General features: G+C 41.9%; 1 protein-coding gene across 1 annotated transcript in view; it reads left to right on the plus strand.

Annotated features, from left to right (window-relative positions):
• Positions 1–26838, plus strand: part of FRAS1 (Fraser extracellular matrix complex subunit 1) — a 538610-nt gene that overhangs the window by 455041 nt on the left and 56731 nt on the right. The window contains exons 48-58 of the mRNA XM_061420570.1: positions 4564–4688; positions 4973–5113; positions 6965–7192; positions 9759–9872; positions 11563–11713; positions 13006–13165; positions 15686–15854; positions 19045–19291; positions 20647–20991; positions 22764–22924; positions 23825–23972. Coding sequence (XP_061276554.1) covers positions 4564–4688; positions 4973–5113; positions 6965–7192; positions 9759–9872; positions 11563–11713; positions 13006–13165; positions 15686–15854; positions 19045–19291; positions 20647–20991; positions 22764–22924; positions 23825–23972 — 1989 coding nt within the window. The remainder of the gene's footprint in view (positions 1–4563; positions 4689–4972; positions 5114–6964; positions 7193–9758; positions 9873–11562; positions 11714–13005; positions 13166–15685; positions 15855–19044; positions 19292–20646; positions 20992–22763; positions 22925–23824; positions 23973–26838) is intronic.

Here is a 26838-nt window from a genome sequence, read left to right on the forward strand (position 1 = left end):
ATTAGTCTGCTGGAGCAGCAGTCATAAACAGCTGCTTAAACAGCAGAAGCTTAGAGTCTCACAGATGCAGGGGCTGGAAGTCCAAGATCAGAGTGTCAGCAGAGTTGGTTTTTCCTGAGGAAGACTCCATTCTAGGCCTCTTTCCTAGGCTCATAGATGCCTGTCTTCATGTTCACATGACATTCTCCCTGTATGTGTATGGCTGTGTCAAAACTCCCTCTTTTATAAGGACATTGGTCAAATTGATTTAGGGCCCATCCTAATGACCTTACCTTTTAAAAATAAATAATTTTATTTAATTGTTTATTTTTATTTTTTGGCTGTGCTGGATCTTCATTGCTTCATGGGCTTTTCTCCAGTTGTGGCAAGTGCGAGCTACTCTCTAGTTGCATTGTAAAGCCTCTGTTTGTGGTGGCTTCTCTTTGTTGTGGAGCTTAGGCTCTAGGGTGCATGGGCTTCAGTGGCTGTGGTTCCTGGGCTCTAGAGCACAGGCTCAAGAGTTGTACCCCATGGGCCCAGTTGCTGTGCAGCCTGTGGGATAATCCTGGATCAGTATTGAATCCGTGTCTCCTGAATTAGCAGGCAGATTCTTTACCACTGAGCCACTACAGAAGACCCCGCCCCAGTGACCTAATCTTCACAAATTACATCTGCAGTGATTCTATTTCCAAATAAAGTCACATTGTGAGGCACTGAGGGTTAGGACATCAGTGAATGAATCTGGGGGGATACAATTCATTCTGTTAACAGGAGGCTTGGAAGAAAATCAGAAGCAGAGAAGCTGAGAGTCTACCCAGCATGATCTTGAGGTGGGAACAGACAATAGGCACAGAGCCATCCACAGCTGCACTGAAGAAGGAGAGCCAGGGCCATTTCCTGACATCCGATTAGGAAGGCAATTTCTTCAAAGATGCTTTATTCTCACACCACTTCCTTGCCCTGGACTGAACTTTCTCTAACATACTGGCCCTCCAGGGGAGTTAGAAAATTGACAGGGTTAATGTGGATCTCCATAATGCTGCCAGATACATAGGTTAGCCAGAAGGTTGGTGACTGAAAACACCTTAGATGGGATTAAAAGCCTTCAAGATATTTCAAACAGTAACTACCTGCTGTGACAGTCAGTAAGGACAATATGTTATTAGAAGCAGCATCTTGCCAGGTGAGTGAACAGCTGAAGCCTTCCAATAGCCAATTAGCAACAGCTAAAAAAATGTTTTAAGTGTATAGAGATTGAGAATCTCTGCTTAATAGGACCTCTTAGATAGTAATTGTAGTCAATGGACTAAATTCATTCACCAAATATGTTTTGAGAACCTCCCTTATGCTGGGTGGTATTCTCGGTGCACATTAGTGAAGAAACAGCAAAAATCTTTTCTCTTGAAGCTTACCTTCTAATGCAGCTTGTTACCCTCTGGCACTTAATTATGGCTATCATTTAAATCATAATACTAAATACCACCATCAAAATCAGCATTTCAGATAAGAAAGAGGTTATAGCCAGAAAATTACCCTATGACTCAAATTTTTTAAAAAAATTTGCAGTGGTGATATTTCAATGGTAGAACTATGAGTGGTTTGTGATTCTTTACTTTTCTGTGTTTCTCACATTTTCTTTAATACTCATTTATCACTTTTATTTGACAAAAATTTAAAGGATAAGGGTGAAATCCAAGCGGTTCCTTGTCTAGCCCAAAACAGCTAGATAAGTTTTACCAAAAGCACTCCTAACAGAATGAAAAATATTAAATATATATATAATCTCATTTCAATATGTAATCAACATAAGATAAAGAAGAACTTGCAGCAGGCCTAAACATTGGAAGCAAGCAACCTTGAGTTCCAGTCTCAGCACTGCCCTCTTATTAACTGTTACCTTCAGATGGGTCACATTTCTTATCTATTAGTATCTATTCTTATCTTATTAGTATCATAATCTAGAAAAATGATGCCAACCCTGACCTGCCATAGCTGGCTGAGATAAGAAAAAATGATCTGGGTACTTCCGTGGTGGTCCAGTGGTTAAGAATCCACCTTGCAATGCAGGAAACGTGCGTTTGATCCGTGGTCGGGAAACTAGGATCCCACATCTAAGCAACTAGAGAGAAGCCTGCCAACTGCAACAAAGACCCCTGTGCCGCAACTAAGACCTGACACAGCCAAAAATTAATGAAATTTTAACGTATTTTAAAAAAAATCCATAAAAGCAAATTTGAAACAATGTTCTGCACATGGTAAGTGCTCAGTGTTTGCTAGATTGAATTGGAAAAGATCCACTAAGACCACTCATGTACTGCCAGTGGGAATATAAAATAGTACTTTGCTTTGGAAAATAGTTTGGCCCCTTCCTAAAAAGTTAAGCATACACCTTATATGCATTCCTACTGTCCCCCTCTTAGCAATTTACGCAGGAAGAATGAAAACTTCCACACAAAGACTTGTGCACAAGTGATCGTAGAAACTTTAATTGTAGAAGTCCCAAACTAAAAATAACCTAAATGTCCATGAACAGATAAATGGATAAACAATCTTTGATATAACCATCCACTGGAATAGTACTTGCCAATGAAAAGGAATGAACTGTGAATACATGCTACAGTATGGATGAGTTATGTTTAGCAAAATAATCATGCTAAATAAATAAGAAGTCATTCATCAAATAGTATATACTGTATGTTTCTGTTTATTAAAAAATTTAGAGAATATGCCAACTAATCTATAATGACTTCATTTGCTTCTTTGGGATGGAGTGGAACATAGGAAAAGAAGGGATGGAAGGGTTACAGAATGTCAGAAACTTTTGGGGTGATGGAAACATTTCACTATTTTGATTGAGGTGATGGTTTCATGGACCTAACAAAGATAATATAGACTTATACTTCAAATATGTATAATTTATTATACATCAATTTCCTCTCAATAAAAAATGTGAAAAAAATAAGAAGATTAATCTCAGTACTTCCTTCTCAAGAGGAAAGGAAATCTATCACCTTTTTAAAAAATTGTTAAAAAAATAAGAAGATTAATCTCAGTACTTCCTTCTCAAGAAGAAGGGAAATCTATCACCTTTTTTAATCAGTCTTAGAGTTTCATAAAGGGAATAGTGAATTAGGTGACCAGTTGATCATGAGAATCCACACAGGTGTTTCCTCATGAGCTGTGAGAATGGATTCACAGCAGGGGAAGAAGTTTAAATTTCTCCGTGTATCCAGTCTGAAGTTATTAAATTTTTAAAGAATGGTATGAATTTCTGTCCAGAACCCAAGATGAAACATAAAATGAGGGTGGGGGCCACATTTTTGCCTGCCAAGAGCTGGTCTAGTAAGCACAGAAATATAAATGCCTCATCAAAAAATTTATGACTCAATATTCAGGAGGCTATTGTATCTGAATGACATTTCAGATGATAAACAAAGATGCAAATGTTAACCACGCTGGTTGATGTGTTTTATTTTTAAGATAAAAATATGATATTAATATCACAGTTAAATGTAAAATAGTCAAAGTAGAATCTCTTTGTTTTTTTTTACAGTAAAGACTAACTGGTTTTGCTAGGATTAACAGTGACAAATATAAATAATAAATTCCAGGAAGCAGCAAATGAATTTCAGGACCAAAGCAAAGGACTGGATTAAATAAATGAATACTCTAACACCCAGAATCAGAAAGAGAAAATTTGTGCTGAGAGATTTAAGGATATGATTTTGTTTCAGACTTGTCTGGCACCTGGGGATGGACCCCAGGAGCCCTAAGATAGAAGCAAGAATTTGGGGCTGTTTTGCCAAATGTTGTTGAGTATTTGGAAAGATAGAGATATTATTCATTGGTGGCATACCTTGGCATTATTTAAAAATCATTTCAGGTTTTGTTTTTAACTTTAAAATGACTCTGAAAAATAGTTTTCTCTGTATCACATTTTTAAAAGATACTGGTAGGTCATTTGAGAGTTGAGAAAGAATGATTGCTCAAACTCCAAAGTCATGTGGTAAGTTTGGTTACTGCCATCTTGGCCAAAGTGGTATATAAGAAGCTAGAATCATAAAACTGAGAATGAAAGAGACCTTGAAGAATATCCAATGAAATTAAGGCTCACCAATCTCAGAAAAAAGGTTGTGTGCAGCCAAGCCCTAGGACCCCAGTGTTTCAACACTAAGCATCACACAATATTCAAAATTAGGGCAGGTTTTCAGAAAGGACTATGAGGCAATGGGGGATGTAAAACTTCAGAGCGAGGAGTCTGGCAAAGAAGGCAATGGCTCTACCTTTCACAGTTTGACCTGCATACATAAACCCCAAGAGAGAAGAGAGTAACATTTATTGAGCACCAGCTGTTGCCTTGGCACAGGGTAGAAGCCTAGATAATTAACACATGTTCCCACAGAACATATACTGTTGCAGGGAAAACACACAGACAGCTCTAAGCCAAGGTCTTAGAGGGCAGCACATTGATACTGTAAGAAAAGGACAAAGGACTCTCTCTGGGGACATTGTGACATTTCCCTTAGCTGAGAGAGCCATGACTCGCCTCTTGACACCCTTTCTCTGGTTCTCGTCTTTTGCTAGGCATCCGGATTAGTTCCTTTACGCAAGCTGACCTCACTTCAGGAAACGTTCAGTATATCCACTCCAGTGAGACTGAGAAGCATTCAGATGCCTTCAGCTTTACGCTCTCTGATGGAGTCCACGAGGTGGGTGAGAAACTCGCTTCCCTCCTTAATGGGTATCAATTCAGCATCCTCTCCTTTAACTGGAGGGCCCGGAGCCACCATTGTTGAGAGAGCTCTGTTTCCCTCTGCTCTCAGCCCAGGACAGAGGCAAAGAGAACTCTATCTTGCCAAAAAGAATTCACCTCTGGGTTCCTGGTCAGTCAGTCATGCCAGGAACGGTGTGAAAGGGAATGCAGAGAGCGTCTGCCTTCTCCTCGGGTGGCTGCTGGGGACAGGCGGCCCACCTGCACTTTTCCGCCCTGTAGGTGACTCAGACTTTCCGCATCACTCTTCGCCCTGTGGATGACTCGCTGCCCCACGTGCAAAACTTTGGGATGCGGGTACAGGAGGGTGTGAGGAAGACCATCACGGAGTTTGAGCTTAAAGCGGTGGATGAAGACACAGAGGTAGGAGTGCTCCCCTGGCCTCTCTGGTCCAATGAGATGCCTGTTGCTTTGTGACAGTAGATCCCAAGGGTGGGGCGAAGGATGGGGGTGAAAGTAATACAAGCATCCTCAAAGGATTAAAAAGCAGAACATACCATGGCCTGCTGGAAAAAAAAAAAGCTAATACATTTGAAATAAGTTGTTTTTAAACTCTTTTGGAAACCCTAAATACATTTATCCTTTCCCACAATTGCATGTTAACAATCATGTTAACATTCTGATTTTGATTATGATCCACAGAAAATTAGGTCGATGGCATTTTATCCAATTTTTATTACTCCCTATTATTAATGAACAAGGATTTTCTCTCCGCTACACTTTTTCCTCCTTCATCGAGACTTCACTGGATGACAACTAATTATTGCAGTGTGAACATTCTCAAAGAACCAGGCTTTATCCGTTAGAACAGGGCATGTCGAGACTAAACTCCTCCTCTCCTAATGCTTTCCAACTAAAGAACCTAATATTCTGACATGATTTAGCTCCCATTAAGGGTACCACTCACTTATTAATTAGTTCTATGTATGCCCTTCCCCGTGCCAGCATGCATTCGTTTATTTATTCATTCTTTCAGCAAGTATTTATTACCAAGGTCAGCTCTAGATGCTAAAGACAGCACTGTGAACAAAGCAGATCAAAGTGCTAGCCTTAGGGAGTTTACAACCTTTGGTTAGGGGGACAGATGATAAAGAAAGAAAGAACATAGACTATAGTGTCAGGTGTGATAAGTGCTAGAAATAAAAATAAAGTGACATGAAGGTGACAGAGATTGATGCGTGTGCTGTTTGAGGCACAGGTCAGGGAAGTTTTCTCTGAGTGGCTGATACTTGAGCAGAGATAGGAAGAGAAAGAGCAGACTGTGCAGTTTCTTGGGAGAATACCTCAGGAGGGCAAAAGCCCTGTGATCCAGTGCGCTTGGAACAATTGAGTAGCCAGGCCAAGGGTCTAGACCCCAGTGAACAAGCAGGAGAGGAAAAGGATGAGGCCAGAGAGGAACTGTGGAACCAGGTCACAGAAGACCTTCTTAGCCCAGGTCAGGCCTCTGCATTTTGTTCCAAGATGGTGGGAAATCATTGGAGAGTCCTGAGCAGGATTTTCTTTATCAGTATTTTTCCTTCTCATGTCACTCTAGAAGCAGTTATTAGAAATAGGAAATTTGTGGGATGAATTGAGAGAGTAGTGTTGACATATATACACCACATGTGTAAAATAGCTAGCTAGTGGGAATCTGCTGTAAAATAGGGGGAGCTCAGCTGGGTGCTGTGATGACCTAGAGGAGTGGGATGGGGGTGGTGGGAGGGAGTTTTGAGAGGGAGGAGATATATGTACATAGATGTCTGATTCACTTCGTTGTACAGCAGAAACTAACACAACATTGTAAAGCAATTACACTCCAATGAAAAAAATAAAAATGGGAAGTTATGCTTCTGTTCTGATGCATAGATTCTATGTATGAATTTTGGAAAAGTGTGTGTGCTGGGGGAGGAGAGTGGATGGAAAGGAAGTGAGTGATTTTAAAAGGTCTAGTTCTTACCATCTTAGAGATTAAAAATTCACGTTTTCCCCTACGACCCCAAAAGGACAAATTTAAATGTCTTATCTTAAAAACAGAAGGCAGCAGAATATAAGTTCGATTGTAGTAACCAATATAATTTCTCTCCTTAGCTTGATTTTTGGTGTCTATAAAGAAAAGGCAGTCTTTGTCTTATAAAGGTCTTTGGGTTTAACTACCCTTGGCCACCTGTTGGCCACCACTCACATGTCTGGCTCCTGATACAGAGTTCCCTTCTCCTCTTGTTGCCTCCACGACAGGCCGAGTCTATCACGTTCACGGTCGTGCAGCCCCCACGCCACGGCACTATCGAGCGAACCGCCGATGGGCAGCCCTTCCAGCTCACGTCCACCTTCACCATGGAGGACATCTACCAGAGCCGGGTCTGCTACAGCCACGATGGCAGCAATTCCCTCAGAGACCGATTCACCTTCACCGTGGCTGACGGGACGAATCCTTTCTTCATTGTTGAGGAAGGAGGAAAAGAGGTGAGGGGCAGAAACAGCAGAGAGGGAGGCTGAGCCCAGCAGGCCAGAGCTTATCTGGAGGCTGAACATGGCATTTTTAGGCAAAGAGTAAACCCACTCCAGTATTCCTGCCTGGAGAATCCCATGGACAGAGGAGCTTGGTGGGTACAGTTCATAGCATCACAAAGAGTCGGATACAACTGAAGCAAATTAGCATGTACTCAACACTGCTTGAGTTTTGGTTCTGTCACCTAATTGGCCTTGGACAGATGACTTAACTTCCATAAGCCTCAGCTTTTCATCTGTACAGTGGGCACAAGGAACATCACCGGCTTCCATTGGTCTAAGGATCAAAAAGATCCATAAAAAATGCTTAACACTATTGGCAAAGACTGAGTACTCACATAAAAGATGGTCATTATTGTTATTATCATTGCTATTATTTTTCCTTTTCCTTTGCGCTCAACCTTTGTTCCTTCCTTTTTTCTTTCATCGGGGTTTTCAATAAGATCACAGGGTTCCAAATCGTCTCCTGAGCCAGTCAGAGCTTTCAGTCTCATGAAGAATTATAGTGGCTAAGAGTATGGCTTTTGCATCTGAAAGACACTGATTTAAATTCTGCTTCTGTCACTTACTACCTGAGTGTCTTTGTAAGTCATTTAACCTTTCTAAGCCTTAGCTTCCTTATCTGTACAATGAGGATATCTACTCCCCTGATTACACAAAGCACTTAGCCCACAGGAAACACAAGAAATAGGCAATAAATTGTGGCTCTAATCATCATGGTCATCACTTTAGGACCAGCTTGTGGAACAAATGAAGTTGCTTTTCTTTTGAGGTCATGAAACTGTCAAGCTTCTCTCTCTTAAGGGAATTGCTCACTTCTAACATTTAGGTGTTCAGAAGAAACTATAAACATGCCCTTTCACTCTCTTCCCTGCAGTTCTACTCTTTTTTAGCAGATTTCCTGCAGCACCATAACCTTCCCCTAGGAATAACTGCAACTCTGATGAAAGGTGGACCCCTGACGTCTCACACAGCTGTCTGACTCAGCATAAGCAGTTTTAATGAGCACGTGATCACACCCTACTGTTTACTTTCAGCATAAGCGAAGGGTCAGCAGCTTCTCGGGCCTGCAGTTTTTTCCCTCCTTTGATGATGAATGATTCTTTGCCTGGCCAGGAAAGATCCTCTGGTGTGCTTTAGAAACCAACAGCCTGTGAGAAGGTCATTCTCAGTTGGCCAAGGTGTCAGTAGGATGGCTCTTGGGATTTCCCTGCCATTTCAGTGTGCGCACTGCATCTCCACCTGGCAGGTCATCACGTTCATTTTCCCTCTCCCATACTGTGGCTGCTTCCCCAGTTTGTTTGACTTTCAGAAGAGGAAAAAAAAAAAAAAAAGATTTCAGGATGAATCAACAAGAGGGCCACCTCTCTGATAAACATAAAAGGTCACAGCAGGTCTCCGGGGGACCGTGTCATTTTGAAAATGGAAATTATCTGGGAGGGTTGGAGGAGGCTGAAACACCAGTATCTTGCTGCCCTGTCTGCCAGCTTATTGTATCCGTTCCAAAATGGGGAGGTACTGGACGGGACTCTCCATGTATGTTGTGAATATGCATGTGTATATCTGTGTGGTGATAAAGTCATAAACTGAAATGTCTCTGCACTATTCTCACACACGCTTTTTTGGAAGTGGTGGTGCTGGGTCTCTGTTGCTGTGAGCAGGCTTTCTCTAGTTGCAACGAGTGGGGGCTGTACTCTAGTTGTGATGCATGGGCTTCTCATCGCGGTGGCTTCTCTTGGTGTGGTCTCTAGGGCTCGTGGGCTTCAGCAGTTGTGGCCCATGGGCTTAGTTCCTACACACCATGTGGGAGGAACTAAGGATCGAACCCATGTATCCTGCATTAGCAGGTGGATTCCTAACCACTGGACCACCAAGGAAGTCCTCACAAATGCTTTTATTCTTGATTTCTTCTGCCCCTTTTCCCCATGTGAACAGTTCTTTCTCAAAAAAAGAAAAAAGGAAATCTTTTCCCATGAACATCTTTTCACATCTAGCAGAATCCTACCTGAAGACCTTAACATTAACTAATTTTTTTTTTTCCTGGCAACGCTGTGCAGCATGCAGGATCTTAGTTCCCCAACCAGGGATCAAACTGCGGTCTGGGAATGCAGAGTCTTAACCACTGGACCACCAGGGAAGTCCCTGGGATTCACATTTTAATGACGGAAGTTTTACCAAGAGTTATTGAAAGGAAGATATTTTGTTTATTGTTTCACCTTGGGGTCAATATTGAACTCAACTAAAGAAAGCTTAAGTTTGGGAAAACCAACTTCCATAGCAGCTGAAATTCCAGCAAGAGTGCGACTTGTGTCTTGCTTTTCTTCTTATATCATTTCCACTTTGTCAGTCAGCATTATCCCTGAAATCTCAGGAGCCGAGTGGTGATAAGCAATGGAAATTGCTCAGTTGCCTGTTGTGAAGTGTCAACAGATTTCAGGCGTTCCAGCTTCTGTAAGTCCTAGACCTGACATACTTCAGGTATGTGTGAATGATGAGTTTTCTTTTCTGGCTTTCATCACAGGTCATAACAGCAGCACCTCAGCAGTTCTGGATAGACATCCTTCCAGTGGATGATGGCACCCCTAGGATTGTTACCAACCTCGGGCTCCAGTGGCTGGAGTACATGGATGGCCAGGTAAGGCCTTTCCATCTGCTACTGTCTCAGTAACCAACTTGGGCTCTATCCTATTCTTGACAATATGAACAGAACTGTTCAACTTATCCCGCCCTAAGTAAGCTGAGTTCTTAAGATTGCTGAGCTCCATGAATCTGGTGAGAATTGTATTATAGTATAAGATGTTCTTACAGAATGACCTCCAAATATAGTAGCTCAAACAGGATAGAAATTTTTTTCTCACGTAAAGCATGGAAGTGGGGAGGTTAGGGCTCCACGTGACCATTCAGAGATGCATATTCCTTCTGACTTACTCTTCTGCCATCACTAGAGTGTTGCTATCAAAAAGCAGGGCGAAAAACTCTTCAGCTGTTCATCAGTACCGCATACCATGGGAAGAGGAATACAGAAAAATAGGGGCAAGGAACTTAATTTTAAGCAAGTGATACAGAAATTAAACACATCACTTGCACTCATATTGTTGTGAGAGGAAGTTGATCCTGTGGCCCTATCTGTTGCATGGAGTGTCTAGCTAGGCAGTTTGGTGCTCAGCTAAAAGTTTGTTGACTAGAAGAAGGGGAGGATGGATTTGGGAAAACTTCTCATACATGCCATAGATGGGAAGGAAGTGAGTTTTTTGGTAGATGAGTATCATCAGAGGATTTCTAGAAATTAAAATTTTTTTCTCCTTTTCGTAAGTTCCAATTGGGTCATTTTAAGATATGCCATAATTCTCACCTGGTACCACGTCAAGCATTAAATTCTCATTTCCACCTAAACACACACAGTTATTCAGCTCAGGTTGGGAACTGGTTTCATACTTTTGTTTGTGGTATTGCCTCTAGGATGTGAATTTTCCCATCTCCATGTCGCTGATGTGTTGGTTTTATGTGTAGAAGTGGTGTTACAGTGTTCCACTGAACTCATTGGGAATTTTAAAATATATGAGACAAAATTAGTACAGATTCCTCTCATGCCCTATTCGAAATTTTTCTCAATACTCAGAATCATCCTATTCTCTTCTTCTCCAACTGGTCTTCCACTTCCAACTCTTACCCTACTGCAGTGACTCTTAATCAGAGTCATCAATGACCTCAGTTTCACCAAATCAAAGATCACTTACATGCCCTTATTTTACTGGGTCTAGTAACAGTCAACAGTGTTGACCATCCTTTTTTTCTCTCAAACCTTTGGTCTCATTAAATATTTGTTGAATGAATAAATGAGTGAATTAAAATTTAGCCAGTATATTTGAGCAGTATTGGGATATTATATATTTGTCTGTCTTAATTTCAAACACTGTAATCAACTCTTATACGGTATAAAGTGGCCATCTTCCCTGGATTGTATCCTTCTTTCAAAGTTCCAACCTTCTTTCAAGGCCAAACTCAAGCCACCCCCATCCCTAATCCATGTGGAATGAATTGTCCTGGCTCCCTAAAACTGTGGTGCAGTCTTTTCTGCATCTCCCACTATAGCACTCACCACAGTTACTTTCCTCATAAGCCTTTCTTCCCCAAGAAAGAATGAACATCAAGGGCAGAGGCTGGGATGGTTTCTGTCCTCATAACCTCTTCAATCCTGACAAAGTTTTCCAGGCAGTAAATGCACTTAGTAAATCATGGTTGAACTGAATTAAATCTGAGTCAGAGGGTCTTGTTCCTGCTTTATTCCCATCTTAGGAATTAAATTTAATGGGTTTCTATTCCAGGCAACCAACTTGATCACCAAGAAGGAACTGCTGACCATGGACCCGGACACGGAGGACCTGCAACTTGTCTATGACATCACCACGGGCCCCAAGCATGGCCACGTGGAGAACAAACTGCAGCCTGGCAGGGCAGTGGCTACCTTCACACAGGGTGAGCACTCAGGAGCTGGGCTTCCCTGGTGGCTTAGATTGTAAAGAATTCACATGCAATTCAGGAGACCCAGGTTTGATCCCTGGATTGGGAAGATCCTTCTGGAGAAGGGAAGGGCAACCCACTCCAGTATTCTTGCCTGGAGAATCCCATGGACGAAGGAGCCTGGCAGGCTACAGTCCATGGGGTTTCAAAGAGTTGGATACGACTGAGCAACTAATATGAGAAGTGGGAAGGGTCTGTTCTAACCCCAGTTCCACTACCTCCCTCATCTTTCTCGCAACCACTGCCAGCTGCTTCCCCCGGACCTATTTACAGACAAATAGATCCTTTGGCATCTAACAATCCAACAGTGAAATTTTACTTCTCCTGATATTTTTTCCCCTGTTACTCCAAATTATGGCCCCCAAAAAGAAAATTTTTATCTTTACTTGGCTTCCTCAGTTCCCAAATTGCTTTCAGTTTTGACCAAGTTGTTTGGAAAAGATCATGTGATACTTGTGGGTTTGCTTTCAAAACAAAAATAGCCACCAGACTTTATGAAACATCTGTGATCCTGTGTGGTTAAATTTTTTTCTCTAAAGGATTATGGATTTTTTTGTCTTCAGCAAAGAAAGAAAAATCAACATGGGTAGATTGCTCAATAGAATAGTTTCCTGTTTGGAATCACATCAAGCAAACCAATTTGTATTTTAGTTTACTGGAAACTTTTCAGAGTCTTCTAGACTGCTGTTGGGGATGGACCTGATTGGGAAGACACAACTGTGTCTCACAATTTATGTGCCATATTTCCTTTTAATCCCTGTCCATTTTCCTCAATCCATTTTCTTTCCTAGCCCCATGTTGTCTGTATCTTGTGAGGGGGATGTTTTAATCCAACCCCAGCTTTTCTCAGTAACACATACCTTCCAAAGAACCTTTATTTTGAAGGAAGTAGGGACAGCTATAAGCATATATGCATGGCAGACGGGGTCAGAGACTTTCCTCTGTTGGCTCTAAGATTTGCTTTAAACTTTCCATAAACATTTATTAAACTGCTTTTTTTTTTGCCAAGACCCTGGGATTGTCATTGTTCAACAGCATAATGGTACTTCTTGTACACAAACAGAATTACAGGATCTTGTTTTAAGATCTGGTAGAAACATTTATTTTTAAGACTACAATCTTTTTTTGTTCCTGGAAAAATAAGTTTTGTCTGTAATCCACTAGAAGAATAAACTGGATGTGTCGGGAGAAATCTATGAGGCTGTCTTTACATCCCCTGGTTAATTCAGTATCTTTTTTTCCCACAGAGGACGTGAACTTGGGGTTGATTCGTTACGTGTTGCATGAAGAGAAGATCCATGAGATGATGGATAGTTTTCAGTTTCTGGTGAAAGACAGTAAACCCAATGTGGTCAACGACAACATCTTCCATATCCAGTGGTCCCTCATCAGTTTTAAATATACCAGGTACAAGTGCTGTAGGTGTTCATTCTTGAGAAATGAAACAGGAAAGCAGAGGAAGCCCAGATGAAGCACCTTGGAGGTCAGCTGTAATCATCCAGTCATGATGGTGGGATGATAATAAGAATAAAAATAATAATTGCACCAAATATTTCTTGAATGCCATATGTAGTGGGTAATTGACATACGTCGTCTTGTTTAATGCTTGCAGTTATGAGATGAGTAACCTTGTTGCCTCCACAATAATGAAGCAACAGAGACAGAAATAGGTTAAGTAACTTATATGAGGGCTTCCCATGTGGCTCAGTGGTAACACGCCTGTCAATGCAGGAGATGCGTGTTTGATTCCTGGGTCGGGAAGATTCCCTGGAAAAGGAAATGGCAACCCGTTCCAATATTCTTGCCTGAGAATCCCATGGACCGAGGAGCCTGGTAGGTTACAGTCCATGGGGTCTCAAGAGTCATACAAAACTTAGTGACTAAACAACATTAACTTATCTGAAGTCATATAGCTAATAAGCAATAAAGTCCAGTGATCTTAACCATCATGCTTTACTGCTTCTCCTGAAAGTATTTTTCCTTCAGTCTTCAAGTTTAGAAGATAATCCAGAAGAAGTGATGGGGAAAAAATACATTGAAAAAAATAATCACTGGCCTGCAGAAACAGTCTTTGCCTTCTGTCTCCATTCTCCCTGTTCTTAAGCTTATATTCTCCCCTTCGCTCTTTTGGTGTACACAGAATCATGTATCTTTAGTTAAAAATTCATAGCTTAACACAGACAGCTCTTCAAGACACTTTTGTAGTCTTGTTGGGGAGTCCAGAGGCAGAGAGTCACTGAGTGGTAAAACACAGAGCTGATTTTATGGATTAGATTATAACTAGGACTGTAATTTTTGTGGGAGATATAATTATTTAAATCTACATTTCACAGACCCACTAAGAAACCAATCTCATTATAATTCAAATGAAAATTAGATCTTGGGAAGAAAAGAAGCATGCAAACTTGGTTTCATGTGCCCCAGATGGAGGCTATTCTATTGTTACACACACTTGGAGAATGAGTGGAAAATTAGAATTAACATATATATGTGTTTTATATATATATATAATATATATATAGTTATTGTCTAGTCGATAAGTTGTGTCCAACTCTTTTGTGACCCCCACAAACTGTAGCTCACCAGTCTCTGTCCATGGGATTTCCCAGGCAAGAATACTGGAGTGGTTGCCATTTCATTCTCCATTATATACATACACTCTGCTGCTATTTACCTCTTACTTGTAACTCCTTCAGAATTAAATAAGTTGAATAAAACTGATGATGTTTTCTGGACAACCCTCTAATGTTTGATGGACTAACTAATACAGAGAGTCCCCAAACTGGCAATGAAAATAAACCCCTCAAAGGCACTTTGCCTGCAATCCTCATGGCAACAAGCCACAAGTCAAAGTTAATGGCCATCCTCAGTGATGAAAAACAAAGCCCAGGTCAGGTTGAGCTTTTCTCAACCTGGATAGCTTGTTATGAATAAATGGCACCTGTATACTTTGCCTCCTGCTTTGCAATTCAACAGAAATTCCTAGCAGCAAGCTAAGTTAATTCTGTGTCTTAGTGATTCCAGCTGCTCTAACAGAATACCATAACTTTGGTGACTTGTTATGTAACTTGACAACAGGAATTTATTTCTCACGGCTCTAGAGGCTGGGAAGTCCAAGACTGAGGTGCTGGCAAATTCAGTGTCTGATGAGGGCCTGCTTCATGGTCCATGGAGAATTGAGTTCTTGCTGTAACTTCTTGTGGCAGAAGGCAAATGGAGCTCTCTTCTATGACAGCACTAATCGCATTCATGAGGGCTTCACTCTTGTATGACTACACTAATCCCATTCATGAGGGCTTCACTCTTGTGACCTAATCACCTTTGCAAAGGCCCTATTACTGTCACAGAGGGGATTAAGGCTTCAACATACAAGTGTGGAGGGGCACACTTCCAGTCTACAGCACCTTGGCCCTCTCCCATTGTCATAAAGCCCCATTTGCCTCAACGCCTTTGTTTCCTTGGCCCAGTTCTCATTTTCTTACCTCTGGCACCACTCTGGCTCTTTTAAACACCCTAGAGACCTGGTCCAGTCAGCTTCCACCTGAACCAAGTTATTAATTGGCTTCCAAGCAGCTTTCTTCCAAAGGAACTCACTGCTAGTTACTCTACCGCACTGGGATGACAGTGTTTGTTATTTCTTTGTGTTCTAAAATATGGAGGGCATACCGCCTATGTGCTGTCTTCCACCTCCTTCTAAAAATGGGGCACATGGCCTTCTGCATCCACTCCTTCTTTGGTCACCTGCTTCTATGACTGTCACAAGTGAATATGTTCCATCAGTTGACAGCTAACTTCTTATAGGAACCAAACTACCTCCTCTCAGAACTGTCCGACCCCAGTAACCAACCCTCAGAGATAGGCATTAAGTACACGGATTCTTCGCAGCCCTTTCAGAATTTCAGAGACGGCCTTTTTGTGTGCTTCCAGCTACAACGTCAGTGAGAAAGCAGGGTCAGTGAGTGTCACGGTGCAGAGGACGGGGAACCTGAACCAGTACGCCATTGTCCTGTGTCGCACGGAGCAAGGCACGGCCACCTCCAGCTCCCGGGTGGGCTCCCAGCCAGGACAGCAGGACTATGTGGAGTATGCTGGCCAGGTAGGTGGGCATGGGGGCCTCTGACTCCCGAACTGCCGGTGGGCTGCAGCCAGGCTGGGAGGTGGCTCTCGTCAACTGTGGTAGTTCCCCCTTGTTCACCCCACCTCCCTGCCCATCGCACCCTCCCTCGGGTCACTGCGCTACGTTGTCTTCCCACAGTGCTCTTTCCTTCACAGTCTGTCTAGTCCCTGCTACAGTTTTAACTGCTGTCCAGCTTCTCAATCTTCACATTTTGCTTCAAGAAGAGCCTCCCAGGCACCATGTTGTACACTCAGCCTTTGATATCCTAACCTTTCCTCCTTACTTCTCATTACCTGAAGGGTAGGGATACTAGTTGGGGAGCTCTTGGAATCGGCTGTGTGGGAGATGAGCTTCATTTATAAAGTGAAGGTGGAGTTTTCAATTAACGAATACACACTGCTATATATATAAAATGGATAGCCAACAAAGACCTGTTGTATACCACAGGGGACTATACTTAGTATTCTGTGACAACTTATAAAGGAAAAGAATCTGAAAAGAAGAGATAGATACGTATAACTGAGTCACTTTGCTGTACAACTGAAACTAGCATGGCATTGTAAATCAACTCTACTCAATAAAACAAATGAAGTGAAGGTGGAAACAAGGGGGTGGATTCAGCAGACCAGTAAGAATTGATAGGATTCAGCAGTGGGCTAGAGAGTGGACAGAAGGGAGAGATGGATGGTGATGTCTTCGCTGGGAGGGGTTGCCAAAGAGGAGCAGGTCTAGCGAGGGGGTGATCTTGATTTTGCTTTGGACATGTTGTGTGTGAGTTGCCTTAGAGAAAATCCGTTGGCGGCTGTTTGGGTTTGTAGGAGTGTAGAGACACACACATGCATGCCTGCATGCACACACACACACACACACACACACACACACACATTTGCACATCTCTATGTGACAGCACTGGTAGCAGTGGTAATTAGTGCCAGGGTGTGAATGAAGGAGAAAAAAGAAAAAGTGAAAGCAAAAGAGAAAAGAGGACATAAATAGTAAACTCCTTTATGGCAGGACACCCTCTACATGTCAGATTTAAGTATTGTACAATACTTGGCACTTATTAGGTATTTATTAAGTGTTTTTTAAAAGTAGTTTCATTATTCTTATGGCAGCATGAATCCCTGTAAAGAGAAGTGGGCTCTCTTTCTGAAGCATTTCAGCTGGACTAAGCTAATGCCTCTTACATAAATTTTTTTTTTCATTTTTACTGAAATGTAGTTGATCTAAAATGTGTGTTAGTTTCAAGTGTACAGCAAAGTAATTCATATATATATGTGTGTGTATATATATATATATATATACATATATATATTCTTTTTCAGATTCTTTTCCATTAAAGATTATTACAAAATATTGAGAATAGTTCCCTATGCTATAAAGTAGGTCCTTGTTATCTTATATATGTGAAAGTCACTCAGTCATGTCTGACTGTTTGTGACCCCATGTACTATACAGTCTATGGAATTCTCCAGGCAAGAATACTGGAGTAGGTAGCCATTCCCTTCTCCAAGGGATCTTCCCGACCCATGGATTGAACCCAGGTCTCCTGCATTGCAGGCAAATACTGGAGTGGGTATCCTATCCCTCCTCCAGTGGATCTTTCCAACCCAGGAATTGAACTGGGGTCTCCTGTGTTGCAGGTGGATTCTTTACCAGCAGAGCTATCAGGGAAGCCCTGATATCTTATATCTATAGTAGTGTGTATATTTTAATCCCAAACTTCTAATCTATGTCAAATATAAATGAGAAATTAGAATAGATCAGATAAGCTAAGGAATGTTTTAGCAAAATAATAATAAAGAACACATACTTGTGCTTTTCAGAGAATGACAACAGACAGTGTGTTCTAGACCTAAATAGAAACCTTTGAGTGTTTCACTTAGCTGGGAGCATTTTAAAATGTGGATCTTAGTAAAACTTAATTTGATACGTTGATTAGATGCAGAATAGTACATTTTTATTGACGAAAAGCATGTGTTTTTCAGATTTGTGTGACCCTAGAGGTTTAGGACTAATTTTTACACATTTTAGCTATTTCACAAAATTCAGTCCAGACCCACTGCCTGTCCACTCAGTTTTAGACTGATCCATAACCCTGGTTCCATGTGTAGGTTTTAATCATCTTTTTTATAAAGACAAAGTACAACCAGAAGAAGTCCCTATAAATTCACAATTGTATGCATATAAATTAATTTTTCTATTTTATATCAGGCTAAGTTAATTCACATTATGGATCTACTACATCTAAATGGGAAAGGATGTAATAGTAAAGTTAAAATTCAGTCTGGCCTGTTCATAATGTGACTGTCTCTGAATTCAAACTCCATAATTCAGTACACTGAGATTCTATGTCAGTTTTGATTATATGAGTAATATGGTGATGATGGTAATATCTTGGCATTTGTTCCATGCTTTAAAGTTAGTGCCTTCATTTTACATTTCTCATTTAGTTCTCCCAGTAAGTATGTGAAATAGACATATTGTTGTTATTTAGCCGATGGCGAATCTGAGGTTTGTGAAGTTTTATAGCCTAACCCAGCTTGGAAGTAACAGAACCAGGACTTGAGGCCAGAATTTCACACTCCAAGTTCAAAGATCTTTCCAGTTAAACTTGCCACAAATGGAAGGAAAACCAAGTAATCAAACGACTTGTGCTGTGACTTTCCTGGTGGCCAAGTGGCTAAGACTCCATGCTTTCAATGCAAAGGGCCTGGGTTCTATCCCTGGTCAGGGAGCTAGATAGCACATGCCAAAACTAAGAGTTCACTTGCCACAACTAAAAGATCCCCTGGGATGCAACCAAGACCCAGCACAACCAAATAAATAGGCAAACAGTTTTTTTAGGTGTTAAAAAAAAATGACTCTTGCTGTCCCAGCTGAGTTAATAAAACAGGATATGAATAGTTACCTGCATGGTTTTCTACGTTTACCGCATGGTAGGAGACATCTCTTCCTTCCATGTCTATATACAGTGAATCAGCCCCAGTGTGCAGAGATAGAATGGGGAGAAGTGATACAGCGGGAGGTTTTGACAGGAAGAACCAACTGTTTCATTCAGTGGCCTGCCCACTGGACTTGGGTCCTCTTTTTCCCCATGATGCCCTTGGGGAGCGGAGCGGGGGAATCTGAGGCACCTCTTATCTCCTTGCTGTTTCCTTCGTGACAGGTGCAGTTTGATGAGCGAGAGGACACCAAGTCCTGCACCATCGTCATCAACGATGACAACGTGTTTGAGGACGTCGAGAGTTTCACCGTGGAGCTCAGCATGCCAGCGTATGCCCTACTAGGGGAGTTCACCCAGGCGAAGGTCATTATCAATGACACTGAGGACGAGCCCACATTAGAGTTTGATAAGAAGACCTACCGGGTCAACGAGAGTGCTGGCTTTCTGTTTGCACCTATTGAAAGAAAAGGTCTGTTGGTGCCCAAGGCGGCAAGGAGCTGTAATAATAGCTAACATTTATTCTGTCCCTTTCACATGCCACATGCTCATGTACCATGTTAACTCATGTGTGGGGGTGCATCGTGGGTTATCAACTCACTTCAATCCCCAATAACCATCCTCCCTACAGTGAATTCTACAGATGGCTTCTCCATTGAAGTTGTTTGCATGCCCATTTATTCTTAAGTGGGACCAGAAGGCTAGTTACATTTGGCCTTGCAAATGACTCCTGAACTCAGAGTTCTTAATCAATCACCCAGTCCAAAAATATTTAGTAGCCTTGGTCAAGGCAGGCAGTTACAGTGTGCGAGAACTGGCTTCCTGTCTTCTTGGGAGACTGAACATGTATTTAAAGATTTCCACATGTGAGTGTCACATGTAGAGCTCAGGTGAGAAATTAACTGTGTGTGAGAAATAAAGGGTGATTCCACTGGCGTGGAAAATCAAAAGAAAGATCATATGGATTTACGATTGTGAAATATTGTGACTTTAAAAACACATGGAGATTGAGGGAGGGGCTGTGTGAATATGGACTTTTGGTTCACTTTGCTGTACAGAAAAACTAACACAACATGGTAAAGTAATTACACTCCAATAATAATATTTAACAACAAATTTTTTTAAACACTTGGAAATTGATCCCTATTCAAAGCCACAACCAGACTGTAAGTGATGATGTCAGGTATTTTGCTGTTTCTGCTGATGGTGTGTTAGTGTGGCCAACGCTGCAGGTAACACCAACCCTTGGTGATGCCACTCAGAGGACAGGTAAGTCTTGTTAGTTGCTCTGGGTCAGCCGGCTGAGCCCAAATAGCCTATCACCCAGGTAAGTGGCAGTGCTAATAAGTAAAGTCGTTTGTTCAGAGAGGCAGGGTGTTTTTGTTTTGTTGTGTCTTCCTTTTTTTTAAACAGGCTTGTTTCTCCCTGGGAGCTAAAGTGCAGAAGTCTATTCAGAAAGGCAGTCAACTGTGCTCATAGCACTGTCTTCAGGACACAATTACTTTTCTACTTAAAGTACCAAGTATGTCTCTTCTCCCTCCACCCGCTGTGGTCTTAGATGGCGGGCAATGAGTCTTGTGAATTAATAGAGCACGAAATTCACAGAATAGGAAATCCATTCCAGGTTGTTTGGTGAAGGATCTGGGATATGTGAAATCCTCAAGTGGCTTAGACCACGGGCTTAAGACACTGCAAAGCAGGGACATTTCCGTTAGAGTTCGAATGGAATATGTCAAAAAGAATCATACCCATCAAAATTACCGGAGATTTTAAAACTTGAGAAATGCTCATTCAACTACTTTGGTATTCTTGCCATTTGTGTTTCAGGGGATTCAAGCAGCATTGTATCTGTGATTTGCTACACGGTCCCCAAGTCAGCTATGGGCAGTAGCCTCTATGCTCTAGAATCGGGCTCTGATTTTAAATCTAGAGGGATGTCTGCTGAGAGTCGAGTGATATTTGGGCCTGGTGTCACCATGTCCACCTGTGATGTCATGCTCATCGATGACAGCGAGTACGAAGAGGAAGAGGAGTTTGAGATTGCCCTGACAGGTGCTTCCGACAACGCCCGCATCGGAAGAATGGCATCGGCCAAGGTGCTCATTGCTGGTCCCAATGATGCTTCTACTGTGTCCTTGGGCAACACGGCTTTTACCATCAGCGAGGATGCAGGTAATGGAGAGCATCTCTGGGCTCCCCTCACTCATCTCCTGATCCCTTCCTTAAATAGTTTCCTCTTAGTTTTGAGAATGCCCTTAGGATGTTGAGAATGCCATTCCTCAGTGACACGGTTGTCAGTGTGAGGCAGGTAATACTCAGCATCAAAACCAAGAATGAAAGGTAGTGAAGGTTAGGAAACTCCATTCACTTATCTTGCTCTGCTTACTGGTGGCAGGAAAAGACCTGACTTAGAGCTCACTGGCTGACCTCTGTGGTCCAAAGGGAGGGTGTAGTGCTAAACATTTGGCATGTGAAGGAGTGGGATGTGGTCTGTTGAAGATGGAGGTAAATTATTTAGTGTCCTGCAACTGCCATAACAAATAAATTCAAAATTTCCGTGTTTTAACAATGGAACTCTCATTCCCATAACAGCCCAAGGCAGTCAATGGGCAGATTTCTTCCACCCAGGTCTCTTCCCTCTTTGGGCTCTGCATGAATCTCAAAGTCTTCCTCATATTGTTGACAGACATCCTGCTATTAATAAGAGAGTCAGTGGTTGTGCTGTCTGCTAATCTGAGCTGCTGATCAAGACCTTGCACCTCTTTGAAGGTGATACTCTTAACAATAGTGAAAACTAAGATTTTGGAGTATTTACTGAATGCCAGCCACCATACCATGTGCATTGCATTCCTTCTTATTTATAGAGAAGAGCAAATGGGGTCCCAGAGAGGTGAAATAAATCATCAAAGACCAGCTAATATGACAGAACTGGATTAGAACCCAGACCTTTCTATTATACTGCGTTCCCTTCCCCATACAACAAATGCCCAGCCATGACTACTTGTCACCTCATGGCTATTGGCTCGAAAAGTACTATTGATGGACTTGTCGCGTAGCTTTTCTCTGACCTTGATTGTGAAAACAGCTAAAAATTTACATGCGTATCATTAGGGCCCTACAAATTATGTTGTCACAGTGGCCAGAAGATGAGCTTCTTTCTGAGATAAGCAATAAGCACATATGGTTTAAGTAATGATGTGTGCAACACTCAGATAGAATAGGGAAATCACCCAGTTAGGAACATTTAACTAGGGACATTCAGCTCCAGGCCTCATAGAGCCCCCTAGCCGGTTCTTCCTTAATTGGCTATTTTTTCTTCTCCATAAATAGGCTTAAGGTGTTTTCAGTGGACCCTCCCCGCTTTGTTGTTGTTGTTCAGTCGCTCAGTCGTGTCCGACTCTTTGCGATCCCATGGACTGCAGCACGCCAGGCTTCCCTCTCCTTCACTATCTCCCAGAGTTTGCGCAAACTCATGTCCTTTGAGTCGGTGATGCCATCCAACCATCTCATCTTCTGTCATCCCTTCTCCTTCTGCCTTCAATCTTTCCCAGTATCAGGGTCTTTTCCAGTGAGTTGGCTCTTCACATCAAGTGGCCAAAGTGTTGAAGTTGCAGTTTCAGCTTCAGTCCTTCCAATGAATATTGAGGGTTGATTTCCTATAGTGGACCCTCGCCTCTTAAGCCACAAAACTGCTTTCCCCTAAAGGTTGTCTTCCTAGCACCACCTCCGTGGGGCCCTCCCGCAGGTCTGCTCTTGAACTTAATATCCATACAGCCAGGGATGGTGACACCTCTGGGCCTTCAGAGGGTGCACAGAGTGTCACTGAAGGTGGTCTAGGCAAGTGGCAGGATGGAGCTGCTGCAGCGAGGGAAGACATTGTTCTGAAAACCACACTCACACTCTGATTCAAGACTGACCACTGAAACGTGTGCTTCTCAATTCAGGTACAGTGAAGATCCCAGTTATCCGCCACGGGACTGACCTTTCCACCTTCACGTCTGTCTGGTGTGCCACGCGGCCCTCAGACCCAGCATCTGCCACCCCAGGAGTTGACTACGTTCCCAGCTCTAGGAAGGTGGAGTTCGGACCAGGTGTCACTGAGCAGGTGAGCATGCAGAGGTCAAAGGCCAGATGGGTTGTTCATGTCGTCTCTAGTCTGCTCTCCAAAGTCTCTAGAGGACTCTAAAATATTGAAATATTACTGTCTTCCCTTTCTTCAGACATCTTCCCTTTAAGATGTTTAGAAAAGCTCATGGGTGATAGACACCAAATTATTAGAAGGGATTACCTGTATGGCACAACTGTAGATCCCAAAGGTAATATTGTGAAGTTAATATTGTAATTTTCATCTTTTTAATGTGTGCTTTGGCTTCCAACTAGGCAGGATGAGACAAAAGCTGGCTTTGTCTATCCTTTCCCTAGCCTTCCCCTAATTTGGTGGTGTTGATGTCTGTGTTTCTGAAGGGCTAAGTTGCCGTTACTTTCCCATTCACCTCTGGGACGAGGAAAGGGGAGTATAGAAGAGGTGAAAGCCTTGTATTTCAGGACCATTGGAGAGTTCAAAAACACAAGCCAATAAATCAACCTAGATCTTTGACAAACTCTCCAAATGCCATTTTCAGCATAATATCCAGCATCACTGTGCTTGATTGATTTCAGATGTCTAGAGAAAAAACACCTAGGGTATGTGATAAATTGATCATCATTTTATGGATTTTAAAAATTTACTTTAAGACCAACAGAGAAATGCAAGTTGTTACTTTTATCCTAATCTCCCAAAGGCAAATGAGTGTTGGGTGGTGAGTATTCTATAAGATTTGCTTTGATTTTTCCTCGCTTTTTTAATTAGAAAAAAAAATTATGGAGGGGTATGTGCTAAGTCATGGTGTAATTGACATATAACATTATGTCAGATTCAGGTATACAACATAATGGTTCAATATTTGTAAATATTGTGGAATGAACACCACAATAAGTCTAGTTAACATCCTGATTTTTCTCCTAGTATTGCACCTTGACCATCTTGGATGACACTCAGTATCCAGTGATTGAAGGGCTGGAGACATTTGTGGTTTTCCTCAGCTCCCCACAAGGGGCCGAACTGACCAAACCCTTCCAGGCTGTCATTGCAATTAATGACACATTCCAGGATGGTAAGAGATTGGGGTTACCAGCTGGTGGCTCAGATCAGATTTCTATTACTTCCTTAACATCCACATATATAACATTGGAGCTCATTCACATTTTCACTCAAGAAACGTGTGTGTGTATGAGTACATGCATGTGCACATTTTTACATAGAAATATGGGGCAGAAATAATCATTCATATTTCTGGCACTCTGCTAGGCACACTTGAGGATATTGCACATTCAGTCCAGGTCACCACTTTAAAGTGAGTATCACAATAAAGCAAGTCAGATGAATTTATTAGTTTCCCAGTGTATATAAAAGTTTACACCATACTGTAGTTTATTAGGGGCTTGCATTGTGTCTAAAAAAACAAATGTACCTTAATTTTAAAATATTTTATTGCTAAAATGCTAATCATCTTCTGAGCTTTTCACGAATCATAATCTTTCCTTCATAGAAACATCAAAGATCACTGATCACAATCACTGTAATGAATATAATAATAATGAAAAAGTTTGAAGTATTGGGAGAGTTACCAACATGAAACATAGAGACACAAAGTGAGCAAATGCTGTTGGGAAAATGGCGCCATAGACTTGTTCAACACATGATTGCCACAAATCTTCAATTTGTCAAAAATATAGTTTCTATAAAGGGCAGTCAAGTGAAGTACAATAAAATGAGGCATGCCTGGTTGGGCTGTGTCCTCAGAAGCTCAAGCTCTAGTTGGGGGGATCAGACCCTCAAACAGAAAAAGTAGAATATATTATGATAAATGACCTAATAGTATGATAAATCTAGTAGTGTACGGGAGAGGGGGCTGAATTGTAACTAAGTGTGGAAGAATCCTAGAAGATTTCACAAAGGAAGTGATATTTAAGCAGAGTCTTTAGGTGTGGTAGGAGTTTATCTGATGGATAATAAAATGTTTCTAAATGGAGAACTATAGTATACGTAAGGTATGCAATTTTGAAAGACGCATATTTGGAGAACAGTGAGATGCTTACTTTTGCTTCAAGTCTGGCAGGAGGTGAATGGAAGGAAATGAAATGGAAAGACATGTTGGAGACAAGTTCTGAGATGTCTTATGTTCCAGCATCAGGAATTCATAGGTACAGGGGAGCAGCGGATGCTTCTAAGCAGAGGAGTGGTGTGATTTTTGTTAGAGGAAACTAATACTGACCATCCTGTGGGTGATGTGCAGGACAAATAGACACAGGCACCCAGACAAAGTGGTGCTGGTGGTAAAGAACCCCCTGCCAATGCAGGAGATGTAAGAGACGCAGGTGCAGTCCCTGGGTCGGGAGGATCCCCTGGAGGAGGGCAAGGCAACCCACTCCAGTATTCTTGCCTGGGGATTTCCATGGACAGAGGAGCCTGGCCAGCTACGGTTCAGAGCGTCACAAAGAGTCGGACACAACTGAAGCAACTGAGCACACACACAAGCACCTGAACAAAAATATGAGTGCCCAGTGAAGAGCTGGCCTAAGTAACAAGCGAATGAACGGGAAAGCATAGTTGTTTCTGGGAAAGAATTGGTGAAATCTAAAACTGCCAGATTCTAGAGTTGGGTAGAGAAGATCAAGTCAAATCTTTCACTTCAAGCAGGGGGACCCTCCTCATCCTCCTTAGGGATCAACATATAACCCATGATGACATTCTTCAGTGACTACACAGAGTCATCAAAGAAGGAACAGGAAGCCCAGCAGGGTTATCATTAATGTCTTTGTTTTTAAATAATTTATTCACTTATATAGTTTTAAAAAAGGCTTCCTAGGTGGCTCAGTGGTAAAGAATCCATCTGCCAATGTAGGAGACATAGGTTTGATCCCTGGGTCAGGAAGATCTCCTGGAGAAGGAAATGGCAACCCACTCCAGTATTCTTGCCTGGAGAATCCCATGGAAGAATCCCAATGGACAGAAGAATCTAGCAGTTTACAGTCCTTGGGGTCACAAAGAGTAGAACATGACTGATCAACTGAGCACACATAACTAAGAAAAAGTAAACAGCAAAAATCATACTATGAAAATTGTCTTCCTTCTATCCCTGTCTCCCAGACTTCCATCTCCCCTCCCTGAAGACAACTATTTGAAGCAGTTTTTTGTTATATGTTTTCATATATCCAAAATAGTATCTTATTTTAGACTTATGTTTATTGAGGTCTAACTTACATAAATCAAAGTTCACCCACCACAACAATCCAAGATGTTGAACAGTTCCGGCATCCTACTTCCCTGAGTGGTTTAACCCTATGCTTCCACAGCAGAGGGTGTAAGTTTGATTCCTGGTAGGAGAAGTAAGATCCCCTGGTAGGGGATCCCACATGCTACCTCCATGGTCCAAAAAAAAAAAAAAAAATCCTTACAAAGTCAGCTTTCAGCCTCCCAAAGTGATCTTAGCTCCTTTTGTCTTTCTCCACTGGGCTGAAATGGCCGTTAAATCATCTAAGTGGCTCATCTCAGAATATTTTCTGTTTTCACCTTTCTCTTCTGCTCTGATACCTAGAATTAGACTTGGTGTTGCCCTGAAGATGCTGAACAAGGCAAGAAAGGCCTTGTAGCTGCTACCGCATGGCAATCTTGTATGTGCAGTTGTGTCTCACCATTAACTCAAACCAGAGGCAGGAGTTTTCCTCAATCACAGACTTAACCATCACCCATACAGAGTCCACCGCATTCCAGGCGGGTTGTGTTTGCACTCACTTTGTCAGTTACTAAGAAGATTAGCAGGTGATATTTTCCATGCCTAAAACTGATGCTTAACACTAGGGATTACAGAGGAGTAGAGAGTAGAGTCTTGCAATCTATTTCAGGACATCAGACTTACACAAATGTGAGGATAACTGCAAATTGATGTTCTCAGAGACGTGTTGGCGATAGTGCATGAT

Source organism: Bos javanicus, chromosome 6 (assembly GCF_032452875.1).
Source record: "Bos javanicus breed banteng chromosome 6, ARS-OSU_banteng_1.0, whole genome shotgun sequence".
Taxonomy (NCBI): Eukaryota; Metazoa; Chordata; class Mammalia; order Artiodactyla; family Bovidae; genus Bos; species Bos javanicus.